General features: G+C 39.2%; 1 protein-coding gene across 1 annotated transcript in view; it reads left to right on the forward strand.

Annotated features, from left to right (window-relative positions):
- The window catches only part of si:dkey-61l1.4 (collagen alpha-1(I) chain), a 58,580-nt gene that overhangs the window by 19,672 nt on the left and 23,598 nt on the right, over positions 1 to 15,310 (forward strand). The window contains exons 2-6 of the mRNA XM_057328848.1: positions 1,775 to 1,955; positions 6,530 to 6,688; positions 6,813 to 7,005; positions 7,727 to 7,855; positions 8,261 to 8,395. Coding sequence (XP_057184831.1) covers positions 1,775 to 1,955; positions 6,530 to 6,688; positions 6,813 to 7,005; positions 7,727 to 7,855; positions 8,261 to 8,395 — 797 coding nt within the window. The remainder of the gene's footprint in view (positions 1 to 1,774; positions 1,956 to 6,529; positions 6,689 to 6,812; positions 7,006 to 7,726; positions 7,856 to 8,260; positions 8,396 to 15,310) is intronic.

The raw sequence follows: 15,310 nt of genomic DNA on the forward strand, positions 1-15,310 counted from the left end.
AGTGTTTTTGAGTCTTATCATAGTAAATATTTAAGTATAGTATTTATAGTATTTACAAATGACTAAATGTAAATGTATTTGCTAAAATTTATCCAATTACTACAGTTAATACAACAACATATTCTAGTGCAAAGTATAATACAGGTTACTATAGTAAATACAAAATGTTTAATCTAAATCTGTATTTTTTGTATAGATTTGAATTATATGGCACAGCATCGTGATACTACTTGGTATTGAGATACTTCAGCTGGTATAGTATCGTAAGACATGTTTATGGTACCGTGACAACCCTAGTGAGTAGGCTGGGGGGAATCAGAGTATACTCACTACAAAAAAATAGACTACACCACTGGCATACAGTACCTGCAAAACACACTACAACAAGCCAAGGAAAAGAATGTCAGCTTAGTTTCCTAATGGTTGCATGGTCTCAAGATGCTGGATCTCTCTCCCCTTCTAACCTGTTCATGAAATGCACTCCTCTGATGTGCCTTCACTCTCACCTCATACACAACGTATTAATCGCTTTAAAACCCTGTTGTGTTACTGCCATGTGGTCTATTATTTTATGGGCTGTTGCAGTATCGCTTTGAAATGCTGGAAAACATTGTCATTCATTTGCATTCATCTCGGCATGTAATTCTAACGTGTATAAACTTTTTTTCATTTCAGTACTAGTATTTTGCTCGGTAACTTCTACAGTAACAAGCACCTTAGCACCAAGTTCAGTGAGCGCGCAAACACTCCAATAGTCAATAGTGGTTCACTTTTTAAATTTAGAATGACTGTGACCTATAACAGCAGCGAGCTGTACCTCAAAAGTGTGAAAACGCCCTCAGTGTGCTCATGGCATGCAGAGAGTATGGAATCTTTCATCAGGTTATCAGGTGTGCTCATGTGTGACTGAAATCTGCCGCTCATGGCCACGCCGCTGTGTGCTGAACAGCAATATGAGTGACGACTGAGGCCTGCAGAGGGGTGTAAAAAGCTCTTTTCACCAGCATGAATGAAACAAGAGATCAGCCACTGCTAAAGAGGAAACGCTCTTAACCGAAACCTCAAATCCGTTCGTACGGCCCATGTATCATGTCTTGTGATGTACAAATCACTGGGATTTGGGGTTTATGCAGAGGTTAAATGCACAGTGAGTTATTTCTGCATTCGTTTCTTCAGCATCCATGTAAACGTGTTATGAGATTTTCTTTTTGATTCTTGTTCAAGATATCTTTTTCTCTCTCTCTCTGGCGAGCAAGCGCCCGTGATTCAAACATCCAAATGGACAAAAATGGAAGCATTGCTCAATAAAATTACTACCTTGCTTTAATTTGTGTTTTTTATTTTATGACCATCAAAACATGTTTTTTTTTGTTGCAAGGATGACCTTCTGTTGTTAGATGTGCTTGAGGGCCCTGTTGTGCAGACAAGGGATGGAAAGTTTTTCAGGAATCCCTTGATGTCTTCTGGGGATCATCTAGGTTAAAATGTAGCCCTTCATGGGAATGATTCACCCCAGACTCATCCATCAGTAATGTTACTGATGGTAATGGTGTTTGTGCACGTGTCATCTGTGGAGAAAGTTCCTTACAAAGCCCTGGAGATTTAGACAGTTCAAGACTTGCCCTTTTTCTACATGATGAACTCAAAAAGTCAGAAGTAGAGGAAAACAATGTTAAAATATTTCACTTCATTTAATTGATTTATTTTGTGCATATAATCATTTGTAAGATGTAATTTCATGTTGTGATGTTGTTTTTTCTGATGTTTGATACAGAGGGGTTTGATTCTTATCCGAATATCTTCACACAAAGAGTGGATTTACTGGAGCAAATTTCAAGCTTAGTACCAGCCAGCAGGAATGTGACTCTTTATGTGGAGAACCAGGGATGTCCAGTGCTGGATATTGGCCTGTATGCAACTCTCACAATGCCAACTCAGGAAGCATTTGGATCAAGGTTTGACTTCAGCAATTAATTTGAACCTGTGATGGAAAGAAATTCAGTGATTTATGCATAGAAAATGAACAGGGAAAATTTCTCATTCTCATTAGATCCTCATTGCTGTAATATGGTAATTTTTACTGTCTTTAATTGCCATAAAAATAACAATTGCAATACCAGCATTGTTTTATTGCAGTCATACGGTAAACTCAAATTAAAGGAGCAATGTGGAGATTTTAGCGGCATCTAGTGGCCAGGTTGCGAATTGCAACCAATGGTTCGCTCCATCCCTTTCCCCTCCCTTTCAAAGCACTACAGTGGCTGACACAGGACTAAGATATCGTCTCGTTTTCGCTTCTTTGCTTAAGGAGATAACTTATTTATGAAACACGTTCTGTAGAATAGTTTGTCCATTTAGGGCTACTGTAGAAACAACATGCTGAATTCCATGCAAGGGGACCCGCGGTGAATGTAGATAGAAATAGCTCATTCTAAGGTAATAAAACATAACGCTTCATTATGTAAGGTCTTTATACACCTCTGAAGACATAGTTATGTATATTGCATTGCATTTCTGTCAATAGATCCTCCAAAAAATAACACACTGGACCTTTAAAGCCCCCACGGCACAATGCCTTGGAACGCGCAGCATTATTTGATACATTGCCGTCATTTCAATTGAAAAATGCAGAGAGCGCGAGACATACAGTATCGAGTAAAATAACCTAGTGTTTCGTTTACGGCACAGAGTCAGCCTGGCAAAGCTGCATTTAACAGCGTAATAGCCACAGTAGTGTAAAAGTCTATTGAAAAGAATAGGAAGATCAGTATTACCAGTGATGTGTCATTTGAAGCTTGTTATTTACGTTGGTGAGTGACACTGGCGTTTGTCTTCTTCTTTACTCATCAAGGCTGCGATCTCTTCCATATAGCCTTAACTTTCAATATTCTGTGTAGACTTGAAACGGGTCAGATATGTTGTGTTTTCTCAGCGGATTTGCGTGTATGATCAGCTCTGTGCTATCATGTCTCTGAACCAGAGGACTTGCAACCGCTCGCGTGACACTAACGCGAAATTAAGACTTTAATGGTAATGTTTACACTGTCTGAATCATCTCCCATCTAGTGCATAATGCGTCATTCACCATGTAGGACATAATAAATCTGCGAACAAGTGGCTGATTTTAGGCGCGGCTTCCGCAGCTCTCATAGTGAAGGGGGCGGGATTCTTCGGATTCTAAAGTGGATTTGATTGGACAAGAACGTTGAAGAGAGGCTGAAGTGTAGCGTGATGTCATGGAATTTCTAGATTTATTTGAGCGCACGTGCCAGACTGTCAGTTTTTAATGGTTATATCTCCTATATCTCCTCCATTTTGTCAACGCTTAATAGTGTCATGATCCCAGTCCGTGTTTCATGCTTGGTTTTGTGCCTCCTACGTTCCTGTGGATTACCTTGGTTTGTTTTGTCTTTGTTTATTTAATTAAAATCTTTTACTGCACGTGGATCCGCTTCCTGCCTGGATTAATCTGTTACAGAAAGACCGACCACTATGGATCCAGCAGTGTTTTGGCACCCGGCGATGCGCCTCCTTATGCTCCGCCAGGGCTCCCGCTCCCTTGAGAATCATACCCAGGACTTTTTGGATCTCGTTCCACAAACACACTACCCAGATAATTCACTCATGGTTTTTTACCGTAAAAGCTTAAACGAACCACTTCAATTACAGCTTGCCCCGTTTGATTCTCAAGGGAGATTGGTGAACTTTGTAGAGCTGGCCCTGGCGTTGAGCGGGTCCCCCTTCAATGTGGGCAAGGTGGAGGAGGAGGCTGCCCCTGAACTTTTTTTTGGAGGGGGCAGTAGGCCTCAGGCTCCGATGGCCAGTCCAGAGCCCGCTCGCAAGATGGCCGCCAGTCCAGCGCCCGCTCGCAAGATGGCCGCCAGTCCAGAGCCCGCTCGCAAGATGGCCGCCAAGCCAGAGTCTCCAGCCGTCATGGCCGCCAAGCCAGAGTCTCCAGCCGTCATGGCCGCCAAGCCGGTGATCCAGCCGGGAACCAGTCCGGTGCAGCAGCCGGCGTCCAGTCCGGTGGTCCGAGAGGTGCCTGCTCCTGAGGTCCTGTTCCGGGAGTCTGCTCTGCTGGTGGTGGCTGCGGCGTTGGGGTGTGTTTGGGCGGTGCACTGCACTGCCGCACCTTCGCCTGCTGCAAAGATGGCTGCCAAGCTCGGGCTTTCAGCCCTGCCTTCCACGCCCGAGCCTCCAGCCGGTCCCGTCCAGCCTTCCAGAGGTCTTCGAGCCGGTCCTGTCCGACCTTCCAGAGGTCTTCGAGCCGGTCCTGTCCGGACTTCCAGAGCCTTCGCCTGTGTGCTTCCCAGAGCTCTCGCCTGTGTGCCTTCCTGGCCTCCTGACCAGCCTGCACCTCCGTGGCTTCCAGCCCTGCCAGCGCCTCCCTGGCCGCCTGACCATGGCCCAGGTCCACTTCCCTGGCCGCCTGACCATGACTCAGGTCCGCCTCTGCTCCGCGGCCCAGGCCCAGTTCCCCTTCACGGGCCTGGCCCTCCATCCCGCCCCCTGTTCCGCCTCTGCCCTCCTGGACTGTTTTGGGGCATCTGGAATCCGCCCTTAGAGGGGGGGCTCTGTCACGATCCCAGTCCGTGTTTCCCCTGTCTTTGTGAACTTTTCTGTCACTTCCTGTTGTGTGCCATGTTTGTAGTCCTTTGTAGTTTTTCTTGTTAATTAGTTTCCCCAGGTGTTTCTTGTTTCTTTGTTATCCCAGTGTATATAAGCCCTAGTGTTTCCTTTGTTTGGTGTCGGTCTGTGTTTCATGCTGTAACCAGTCTGTGTTTCATGCTTGTTTTTGTGCCTCCTACATTCCTGTGGTTTACCTTGGTTTGTTTTGTCTTTGTTTATTTAATTAAAATCTTTTACTGCACGTGGATCCGCTTCCTGCCTGGATTAATCTTTTACAAATAGCATATCAGTTAACTGATGTCCTTAAGGCTAATTCTTAATAAAAGGAAAAAAAACTTTCATTTTGATTTCAATGGATCTATAACTTTAAGTAGTTACACTACCGGTCAAAATTTTTAGAACACTTGAGTAAAATGTTTCTCATTTGATCTGAAGGTATACTCTTAAAACAAAAATGTAATTGTGCAAATATAAACTTTTTCATTACTAACTAAAAATGTAATAAAAATGTCTTTGAAATGGATGACTTTGAGTAATGATTAAAGAGCATCTAGTAAGAGCACAGATTAGATGGGAATTCCTTCAATATTATTTAAAGGGGTGGTGCAACGGTGTGTCATGCATTCTGACTTCTTTACAATTTAAACGTGCTGTCTTCTCATGCTTAACATAGTCAACTTGTCAAAAAATCAGTTGGGCGTATTACGTAGTATTTCTGTGCTCGATACACTCCCCCAGCGATCGTACAGGTTTCGGAAAGTTTTTTTCGAACATATAAAACTGTTTCGTAACAATTTTTCTTAGTCCCTTATTGGACAATTCTCCCGGAAAAGCACGCGGCACACCCATGCGGCAGCAAGGAGAGCAGGAGAAGAAGCATGCACAGACATCACTTTCACTTGTGTGCAGGAGAGAGAGAGAGAGAGCATACGTTCACGAAGTTCAGGTGTTTGTTTTTTCACTGCATTTGGGTGATGAATGTTATGTAAATGATGGATATAATGCTGGATTTGGAGATCGTTTGAAACTGAAATATAAATCCGTCCCAGCGCTAAAAGATGCCGGACATGAACCGCATGCAGTGAGTGAAACTGATGTCTGTGTTTTGTTGGCAATGGGTGGTGCGCACGTGCTTTAGTTCAGCCTACCCCTCCCTCCCGCACGTGCCGTATGCTTTCAGAAATAATCGTACAGCTGTATCTATTAAATATATTTTATAAATGTGATCAAACTAAATACTCTTCGAAGATACGAAGTATGCAATACTACTGTATAGGTACTCAAGATTAATATGAGATTGGCAAAAACCGCATGTTAGGGCCGCTTTAAAAAGCATCTCCAAGAAGCTGCTTGAGAAAATGCCAAGAGAACATTTCTGTAAAAATGTAAAAAATCTGTTTAGATTTTGTAGTCGCAACATAATTCTAATAGTTCCCTCTGTGTTATTCCACAGTTTTGATGAGCTTACTATTTTCCAAAAATATGAATAAGTGAGTGTTCTAAATCTTCTAATCGGTAGTGTACCGTATGTACTTTTTAAAAATATAACCGAAGGGTTTTGTAGATATATCCAAAGGGTTTTGTAGATATATATTACATAAAGATATTAAGACACACACACATATATATATATATTTATATAATCTATAGAATTTTCTACCACTGATATAAAAATGATAAAAAAGCGATTTGGACCACCCAGTGGCCATTTTTGGAAATGTGCCATAATACAGAAAGCTTATAGGAATGTCAACTTTTGTGCTATTACCCTCAAATGTTAGACTTATGGCTTTGAGACCACAGATTTTCTGGGTTGTTCTGAGACATCTGTAATATTTTTATGTAACAAAAGATGACATTTTGTGTTGATTATAATCAAAGTGTCTTTGTGTACTCACAGCTTTGCGGATGAATTCAGCGTGCTGATTCAGCTACGCAGCTCTCAGAATGTGGACCGAAGTTTGTTGACTTTGCTGAACTTCTACAATCACATTTTACTGCAGATCCGTATAGGCCTACACAGCATCACCTTCATCACCACGCAGCAGCGCGACTATGAGTACAACCATCTTTATACTTATTAGAAGCATTGAGTTTTTCCAGTAATGAAATAACAGTGTTCCTATTATACCTCCCCATAATGTTGTCAGCAGTCTTGCAAAGTTGTTTGTTTTTTGCTTCAGGTTTTCAGTGTCGGTGCTGTCTGACTCTCAGTGGCACTGGATCTCTGTGGGTGTTTCGTTTGAATGGTTGGCTGTGTATGTGGACTGTGTGCTAGTGGAGAAAGTGAGCTGGTTGTATCCTTACATGGGCATCACTACAGATGGGCTGCTGATGGTGGGGGGCATCCTGGAGGGGTTTGAGACGCCCTTTGAGGTTGGTTTTTATTCACACATTTATGCAGTATGAAAGAAGGGTCGGTTAGACACAAACTGTAATAACTATGTAAAGAACAAGTATTCAAACATAAGGCAAGAATGAAAGTCTCAAAAGTACAGTATAATGTCATTTATATTATATTTATATTTTATTAAAGAAATGAAAGTTTTAGGATTTACAACAAAGAAACATTATGACCTGAAATTAATAAGAAACATTCTTCAAGATTTTTCAAAATCTTTTTATCATTCAATCAAATAAACAAATTTCTGATATCTGTGTTGTTCTTGTTAATGCATTTGTGCAGTACAAGAGGTCAAATGGCTTTATTTATAGTCATTTTTGTATTAGTTATATCCCCATGTATTATACAGATTCCAATAATGATTGAATTTCTATTTGTTTGTAATATAATGTATTTGTAATTCATCTTTCCTATTGTATTTGTTCTCATTGTGCTCTCGCTGACTTGAAAACTTTAAAAGTTTAAAACAAACAATAATCTCTATTGCAATATTTATGTATCAATAGAAATCCCTCTTTTGCAATGCATCATGGGAAATATGTCTAGCTGCAGCACCATTCTGGCTCCCAGCTGTGAGAACCATCATCTTAATGACTTTTTCTTAAAAAAAATGTATCAGTCAAACGGCATTTGAGACAAGCGGAATATGATGTGTTGTCATAGCTTATGTTTGACATCTTTCTTCCTTTACAGGGAGAACTGAGACAGATGACTTTCATAATGGGAGATTCAAATGCTGCCAAGGATCACTGTACTTTTTACCAGGATATGTGTGAACCTCTGAGAGAACACAGCTTTACCGAGACAGAGAAGAGCACTGAGGTAAAATGAAGAACTCAAAACTGTAGTCTCTCAAGGACACCCATTTGTTTATTTAAATGTTTAGGATGTTAAATAAAAATGTTGAATCAATGTTGAAGTGTGTCATTTGAAAGACTCCATTGTATGGCCTTTTGGAGTGTCCAAATTGCACTTTGGCATCTCCATGTGGTTCATTTTGAGCTCTTTTAGATTTTGAGAATCTCTAACCCTTTTTATGTAGTCATTTAAACTTTTGAATAACAACTTCTCAAGAATCTGCCACTATTATTTCTGCAGACCAAAGATTTCAACAACTCTTTTACTTTTTGGGACTAAAAATTAACAAAAAGTTAATGATCTGTGGGAACGTTTTTAATTAAAATGTGTTATCGACAAATATCCCATTTTGCTCTTTTCATCCACCAGAGCCCTTTATTGTCCTCAGCTGACATTACAGATGACCAAACTTCCCCATTAAGGCCCTTAAAAAACCCAGATGACTCTGTGGGCATGCGCTGGGTTCAAGGATTCAGGCCTGAACTCAGAGAATCACATAATCTGGTAAGTGAGAGACAAATGTGAAACACCACAATGTTAATTACAAACCCCTAGAAATCCGTTTACGAGCAATCTGCATATGAATTATAACATGCAAACCACTGGTACGTCACTCATACGGTGAGTTATGACACAGTATGAATAGACGAAGCCTGCGTGCAAGTGTGAGGAAAAGAAACCTCAGCTGCTGGAGGAGAGATGGATGACTTTAGAGGTCAGAACGCTGAAGAAATGGGAAAGGAGGGATCATTCAGACTTTTCATTTGTCCTCATAAAGCTGTTGCCGTATTTTCCTGTACGAGGAGGGGGATGATGAAGTAGCATCATGGGACCCGACTTATTTCAGTACAGTGATAGGTATAGGTGTGGGGGGTTGACAAACAGCCCAGCTGGGAGAGTAAGGCGAGGCAGCTCGAGAGCTCACTGGTACACTGCAAGAACTGATCCAAAGGTTAGAAATTGTCTGGAAAGTCTTTGGACACTTTCATTGCTTTACATTTCAGGTGAGCCTTGTGCGCTGCAGGATATGCTTTCAGAAATGTTTATGTATATGATTTTATTGTATAAGACTGCACATCAGAAGCTTGAATTTATGACTGCACATCATTTGCTGGACACATGGATGTCCTACCAAACGAACAAGGAAATTAAGTCTGCAAATATCTGTGGGAAGATCATTGTCCTTTTGAATTAACATAACGTTTTGTTATAGTTTCACTCTATAACACTATAGTTTCATGTTGTATTACAGCGGCCAGCTTTGAGGTCAAAGATCACTGTGTACAAGTCAAGGCAAATCTGCTTAGACATCTTCCTATAGGTGGTAGCATTTTACAATAAGGAATTCAAGTACAATCCTATCTATCAAACACGGCACATCACTGCCTCTACATCTGAATGTGGTTAAATATGAAGCAGAGGCTGGGCTTAGATAATGTTGTCTATTTGCTAAACAGTGTCATGTGTCCAATGTACTACCAGAGGACAGTACTGCCAAGCATGACAAAATATAAACGTATTTTTAGAGTTGGCTTAAGTAATTGTGTATGGAGTAATTATACAGTATATGAGGCAGAGCAACTGTGGGAATTCTGTTTGGCACATGTCTTTGAACACTGCATGCAGATGTTCCTGGAAATGTTTGTGTATCATTCATTTATTCTGGCTTCGTAAAAATTGGATATATATAATTTTGGTATTTGTGCTGTATTTTGTAAAGCTAAAAAAAGTTTGACATCATAAAATAGATATAAACTTAAAACGTTTCGGTTTTGTATATCCATAGAAAAAAACACACAAATTTCACATAGACAAACACATTACAGTGGGGTTAAAAAGAAAGAATACTGAAAATGTATTTTTTGTAATATATAACTGGACATAAATATTTTTGAAATGTTTTCCAAATAAAGTACAACAAGAAAATTACAATTTGCAATTTATTTATTAAGAAAGCTGGAGAATGGAGAGGCTAAGAGATGACGTATTTTTGTAGGCTAACCCGGATGTAAGTGCCTTGCTGGTTCCCTAGACCGAAAGCCTATGCATTTCCCATAGACTTTTGGAAGATCGCAAAAAATAAGCGATGTGATTAACAAAGGTTTATGATGTTTACACATTTTGTCTATCAAGATAATCTTTACAAATTAACACCACATTTGCTAATTTTGAAGCCGAAATACAATCGGCAGAAGTAAAAAGCTAACACGATGCTATAAACAGACTACACTTAAGGTCGCTCGATATCAACGTCACCACCACCAAGCCTCCGACAACTCTTTCAAACTTCATTAAAAATGTGTTCTCTAGTATGTAATTCATGAATGAATCCGCATCTACATTTTAAGAGATTTGTGCCCATGTTGCATTATTTGTGAGCTTTATTTGCACGATGACATCCCCGATGGCAGGGACCGCAAAAGGAAGTAGCCTAGTCTCTTTTAGCAACTTGTTAGCAACTTCCGTTTTTAAGACACAATAAGGCTTTAAAAAAATCACAAGCAGGTTATAATTGGTGTGTTTTATGTCATAGAATAAAACGTGAAAGTATTTAGAGGTTTTGTTAACCACAGACCTTATTTCGGGCGATTTACCAAGAACCCATTCAAAAAACCCATAGAGGCGATGGAACCAGAAGTCTTAAAATGCCAACTCGCTTCCAGGTTTTGCATACAAAAATACATCATCTCTGAGCCTCTCCATTCCTAAAAAGATTATTTGATTACTTGCCAAAAATATTATGTTCATTATGTTCAATATTTAGTTGTCTAACATTTTGCACATTCTCAGGTCATGCTGGTATACCATGAATCTGATTTTTTTTTACAAAACTATAGAAAACCTATAGAGTCCATTTTATTAACTCATCTTGTCACTCATTTTTTCTGCTGATAATATCATTTTAATGGCAAAAAGTATTAGGAAAGTGAAAAATATTGGGAAATTTCTCTAGTGGGCTAGACCCCACTGTGCATGTGGACACCATTGAATATATCAAATGAAAAGAGCATCTCCCATCATTCCCTGTGGTTTCATCTGCTTGATTAATAAGACTGTGGATTTGTGGATTCCAACACCCACCACTAGTGAAAATTGTAGTGAAAAAACCTCAGAGTCTGGGTCTTGCAGGAAAGCCAGGAAACAGATTCTTCATCTCTGATTGATCTCTCTGAGTTACCTCTGTTACTATGGCAACCATTACCACAAATCCCATTCGGTTTTAATGATCTTATGGTCACTCAGCATCTCACTGCTTTGATTTTGAGCTGGAGGTCTGTAAAAATGCTTTGATCAAGTTATTTCTGGAGCAGATTGTCATGTGTAATTGACGGTACGTCAGTGAGCTCATAAATCTGGGTGCCTTTTGTGTCACTCAGTGGATTTAAGTTGTCTGAATGTGTCTAATGTTACTTGTTATGGTTCAACAGTGATGGAAATCCCCTGTGTTTATGCAAAATTTGAAGTAGCCTGTAATTTGGTTCTAATACAGACTGAGTCTAATTTGATTAAAGTTTCCAAACATGCCCTCTTTGTCTCTCTTAAATCTGCTGGAAACTTTAAAAACCTGCACTCTAATTCTAGAAAATACTTTCATGATCTGGATCCCAGAGAGCCTTGAGGAAACTCAAGCAGGCACTGTCATGCCTCATCAGTTGACAATGTCTGACACCCTACCCACCCCCCACCCACCCTTTCAAGACTTGATAGTTCACCCAAAAATGAAAATTCTGTCAACATTTACTCACCCTCTTGTCATTTCAAACCTATATGACTTTCTTTCTTCTGCAGAACACAAAAGAAAATATTTGGAAGGAAGTTATTTTTTTGGATGAACTATCACTTTAAGATTAATTTCAATCATTATTTAGTCACCCTTATGTGATCTTTCTCTTTTTTTTTGGAACATGAAATGTCACGTTTAGCAGTATGCCGGATTTGCTCTGTTTTAATGAAAGTGGATGGGGGCCGAAGACTGTCACACTCCAAAAACAGCATCAAATACCACAAAAGAATAATCTGTACAATAAATTGTCTGCTGCACAACGTTTTTTGCTATATTCCAGTGAATATTTGTGAAACCATATGATTTCTGTGTGTAACAGAGATTTAAAGGGATAGTTCACCAAAAAAATTAATGTCTTTTATCTATTACGCACCATCATGTCATTCCAAACCTGTATGACTTTCTTTCTTCTGCAGAACACAAAAGAAGATATTTTGAAGAACGTTTACAACCTAACAACATTTGGTTGCACGTGTACCTATAGTGTACTTACAGTGTACTTACCTAAGAAAGAACTGGGTAGTATAAGGTAACTACATGGTATAAGTTTAGGTTTAGGTTCAGGATTATTACCTAGTTATTACCCAGTCATAATATGTACTGTAATAAGTACACAGTATGTACTTGGGAAACAGGACTGTAAAAAAAAGTGCTACCCAACATTTGACCCCATTGACTTTCATTATATGGACACAAAAGGTATTTTGAGAAATGTCTTAGTGATTTTATCTTTCACAGATGAAGTTTGTGGGTTAATAAATAATGAAATATTTTTTTGTTTTGAGTTAACTATTGTTTTATATCATTGCTGAAAATCATGCCTTTAAAATGCCTGATAGCCATGGTCACCATTCACTTTCATTGTACAGAATAGAGCAGCTTGTAGATTCTGTTACAAATAATTATTGCCTTCAACAGGAAAAAATCAAACGACTTTCAAAAGTTAACTAAATATTGACAGAGTTTTCATTGCTGGGTAAACTTGGTGGTCCACTGCCACTTTATCCCATCTATATCCCTGCATCCCATCTTTTAAACGAATGATTTAAAACGCATAATATATATACTCTAGTCTGCACAGTGCTCTGTTTATGTCACCCTCCAAACTACCCAATAGTCCATTTAGTTAACCTGACATTCATGGCTAATGGGACAACAAGAGGCCATTGCACATTTATATGGGGCTGTTCATCTTAATGGCTGCCTGAAGGTTTAGTTGGCTGGAGTGTGTGAAGTCTGGACACATCTCCTCTCTGGGTGTATTCAGGAGGTTCTCTCTCTGGGAGGGCATTTAGAGAGAGCTTTCACTGTCTGGGAGCCATAAGAGGAATACAGGGACATGACCAGCATGGTTTGCTTTGCCTGTGTGGGATGTTACCTTGTACTCGATCTGCTTTTGCTTGGATTGTATGTGGAGGGCAAATGGAAAACCATGGTAGGAAATGTTAACATCTTAGTACGTTGTTATTATAAATTATTACTAACATGAATACCATTATTACAAATCAGAAATGGTATAATATTAGCCTATTCTGTTTAATTTTCTCCTTAATATAATGTGATGTTTATTGCATAAATGCATACAGAAGTACAATTGTTTATAAGCAAATAATGTTTGGTGTATTAGAAGAGGAGCTTTATCTATGACATCTTTAACTGAGGATTGATTTTTTTTAAAGAAAAAACAAGTACGCGTATGTAGTATAAAATATATCACTGAACCAGGCTGCTATGTTTGATCTTAGACAGCTCTTGTAAAAGCTGAAGCATCTATTGTTTTCAGAAGCTCTGCTTAGATCTTCTTGTCACATAAATTACCAACAGTGACCTTCCCATTAAAGGGATGCTTCAGCCAAGAAATAAAATGTCCCCATATTTTACTCACCCTCAATGCATCCTAACTGAATATGACCTTCATCTTGAAGAATATTGCAGTCGGAGCTATAATACCACGTATAATTGTTCTTCCAACCAGTAGAATAGGAGTGAATGGTGGTCAATTTTTTGAAGCTCCAAAAAGTGCATCCATCGATCAAAGAGTGGCTCGATACGGCTCCGTGGTCTTAACAAAGATATTCTGAAGCAAATCGATGCGTTTGTTTAAGAGAAATATCCATATTGACAATGCTTTTAACGATAATGTCTAACCTCTGTTATCCCTTGGCTGCGCATGAACCAGAGGCTTGTTTTTCAGGCGACGAACGCGACATTTTTTGTTTTGTTCCAATAGGATACAGTCTCTTCTGTGCGGGAGCTTTCGTCACTGTCATTGCCGTTAATAGCATTGTCAATATAGATATTTTCTCTTAAACAAACGCATCGCTTCAGAAGACCTTTGTTAAGACCACGTAGCCGTGTCAAGCAGTTCTTTGATCAATGGATGCACTTTTTGGAGCTTCAAAAAATTGCCCCCCATTCACTCCCATTCTACCGCTTGAAAGAAAAAGGATAAGTGGTAATATAACTCCAACTGCATTATTCTTCAAGAAGAAAGTCATATTCAGATAGGATGCCTTGAGGGTGAGTAAACCATAGGGAAATTTTGTTTCTTGGCTAAAGTATCCCTTTAACGCTTGTATGTTCAGCTGCTGAAGCTGGGAGGAAAAAGGGGTCAATGGGCTGGAACCTGCAGGTTGGATGGAGGTTAAGGACATCGTACGAAGTCAGTTAAATCTGGGTGCAACAACATGGTTAAGTGGCTGCCTATTGTCTGATTCACCTGAGGTTGTATCCTACATAATGGGTTTCTTTACGATTGCACACTTATCTTCCGTCTGATGTCACTGCCATTCTAGGATCCACAAAAATGTTTTCTTGATGTTGTGTCAGATAAGCCCAGCTGGGTCCCTCAATGACCTGTAAAGTTCTCCTCATACCTGTGTCTTCACTATGATTTATGGCACCTCTCGTCATTATTCACTGTTAGCTCAGTCCTGCTGAAAACTGATAATATCCTGCCTAGGGACACGAGCTCTAAGCTCTGACATTGTGCTTTATCACTGTCCATTCTCTGTGAAACATTTGTTTATTTCTCTGGATACTGCACCTCCAGACTGATGTACTGTAGTAGTCATAACCTTCTGACTAAGGTTCTGGCCTGCATCTTGATATTAAAGTGCCTGTCTCTATCAGGAAGTTGTAAATCTTACTGGCTGTATATAATTTGTTATAGAAATGACATTTATTTACCCTCATTTCATTCAATACCTGTATGACTCTGTTGAATGGTTACTGTAAAACTTTGCTGTAGTTTTGCAGCAGGTTTGCCAGTAACTTACTGTAGATTTAACTTACAATTTTGTTTTAAACATACACTTACCTAGTTCTTATATTTTATTTCATTAAACAAGACTAAATATCTTGGGTTACTTTTCTTGTTATGTAAATCTATAGTAATTTATGAAGTTTTAAATATTTTTACTAGAAAACAAAACAAAAATGCTCCGGAAGAATGTCATTTTATGCAGTGTAATGCCAGTTTTGAGACAAGTCTCTTCTTGCTCATTTTGAATATCAAAAGTCAAAAGTATTTTAATTCTGATTAAAGTAAAGTTGAACTCAAATTAAAAACAGTACTAATAGATAAAATATTAAGTAGTAATCAAATCTACAGTACGTTACTGGCAAAACTGCTG

This window comes from Triplophysa rosa, linkage group LG2 (assembly GCF_024868665.1).
Source record: "Triplophysa rosa linkage group LG2, Trosa_1v2, whole genome shotgun sequence".
NCBI lineage: Eukaryota > Metazoa > Chordata > Actinopteri > Cypriniformes > Nemacheilidae > Triplophysa > Triplophysa rosa.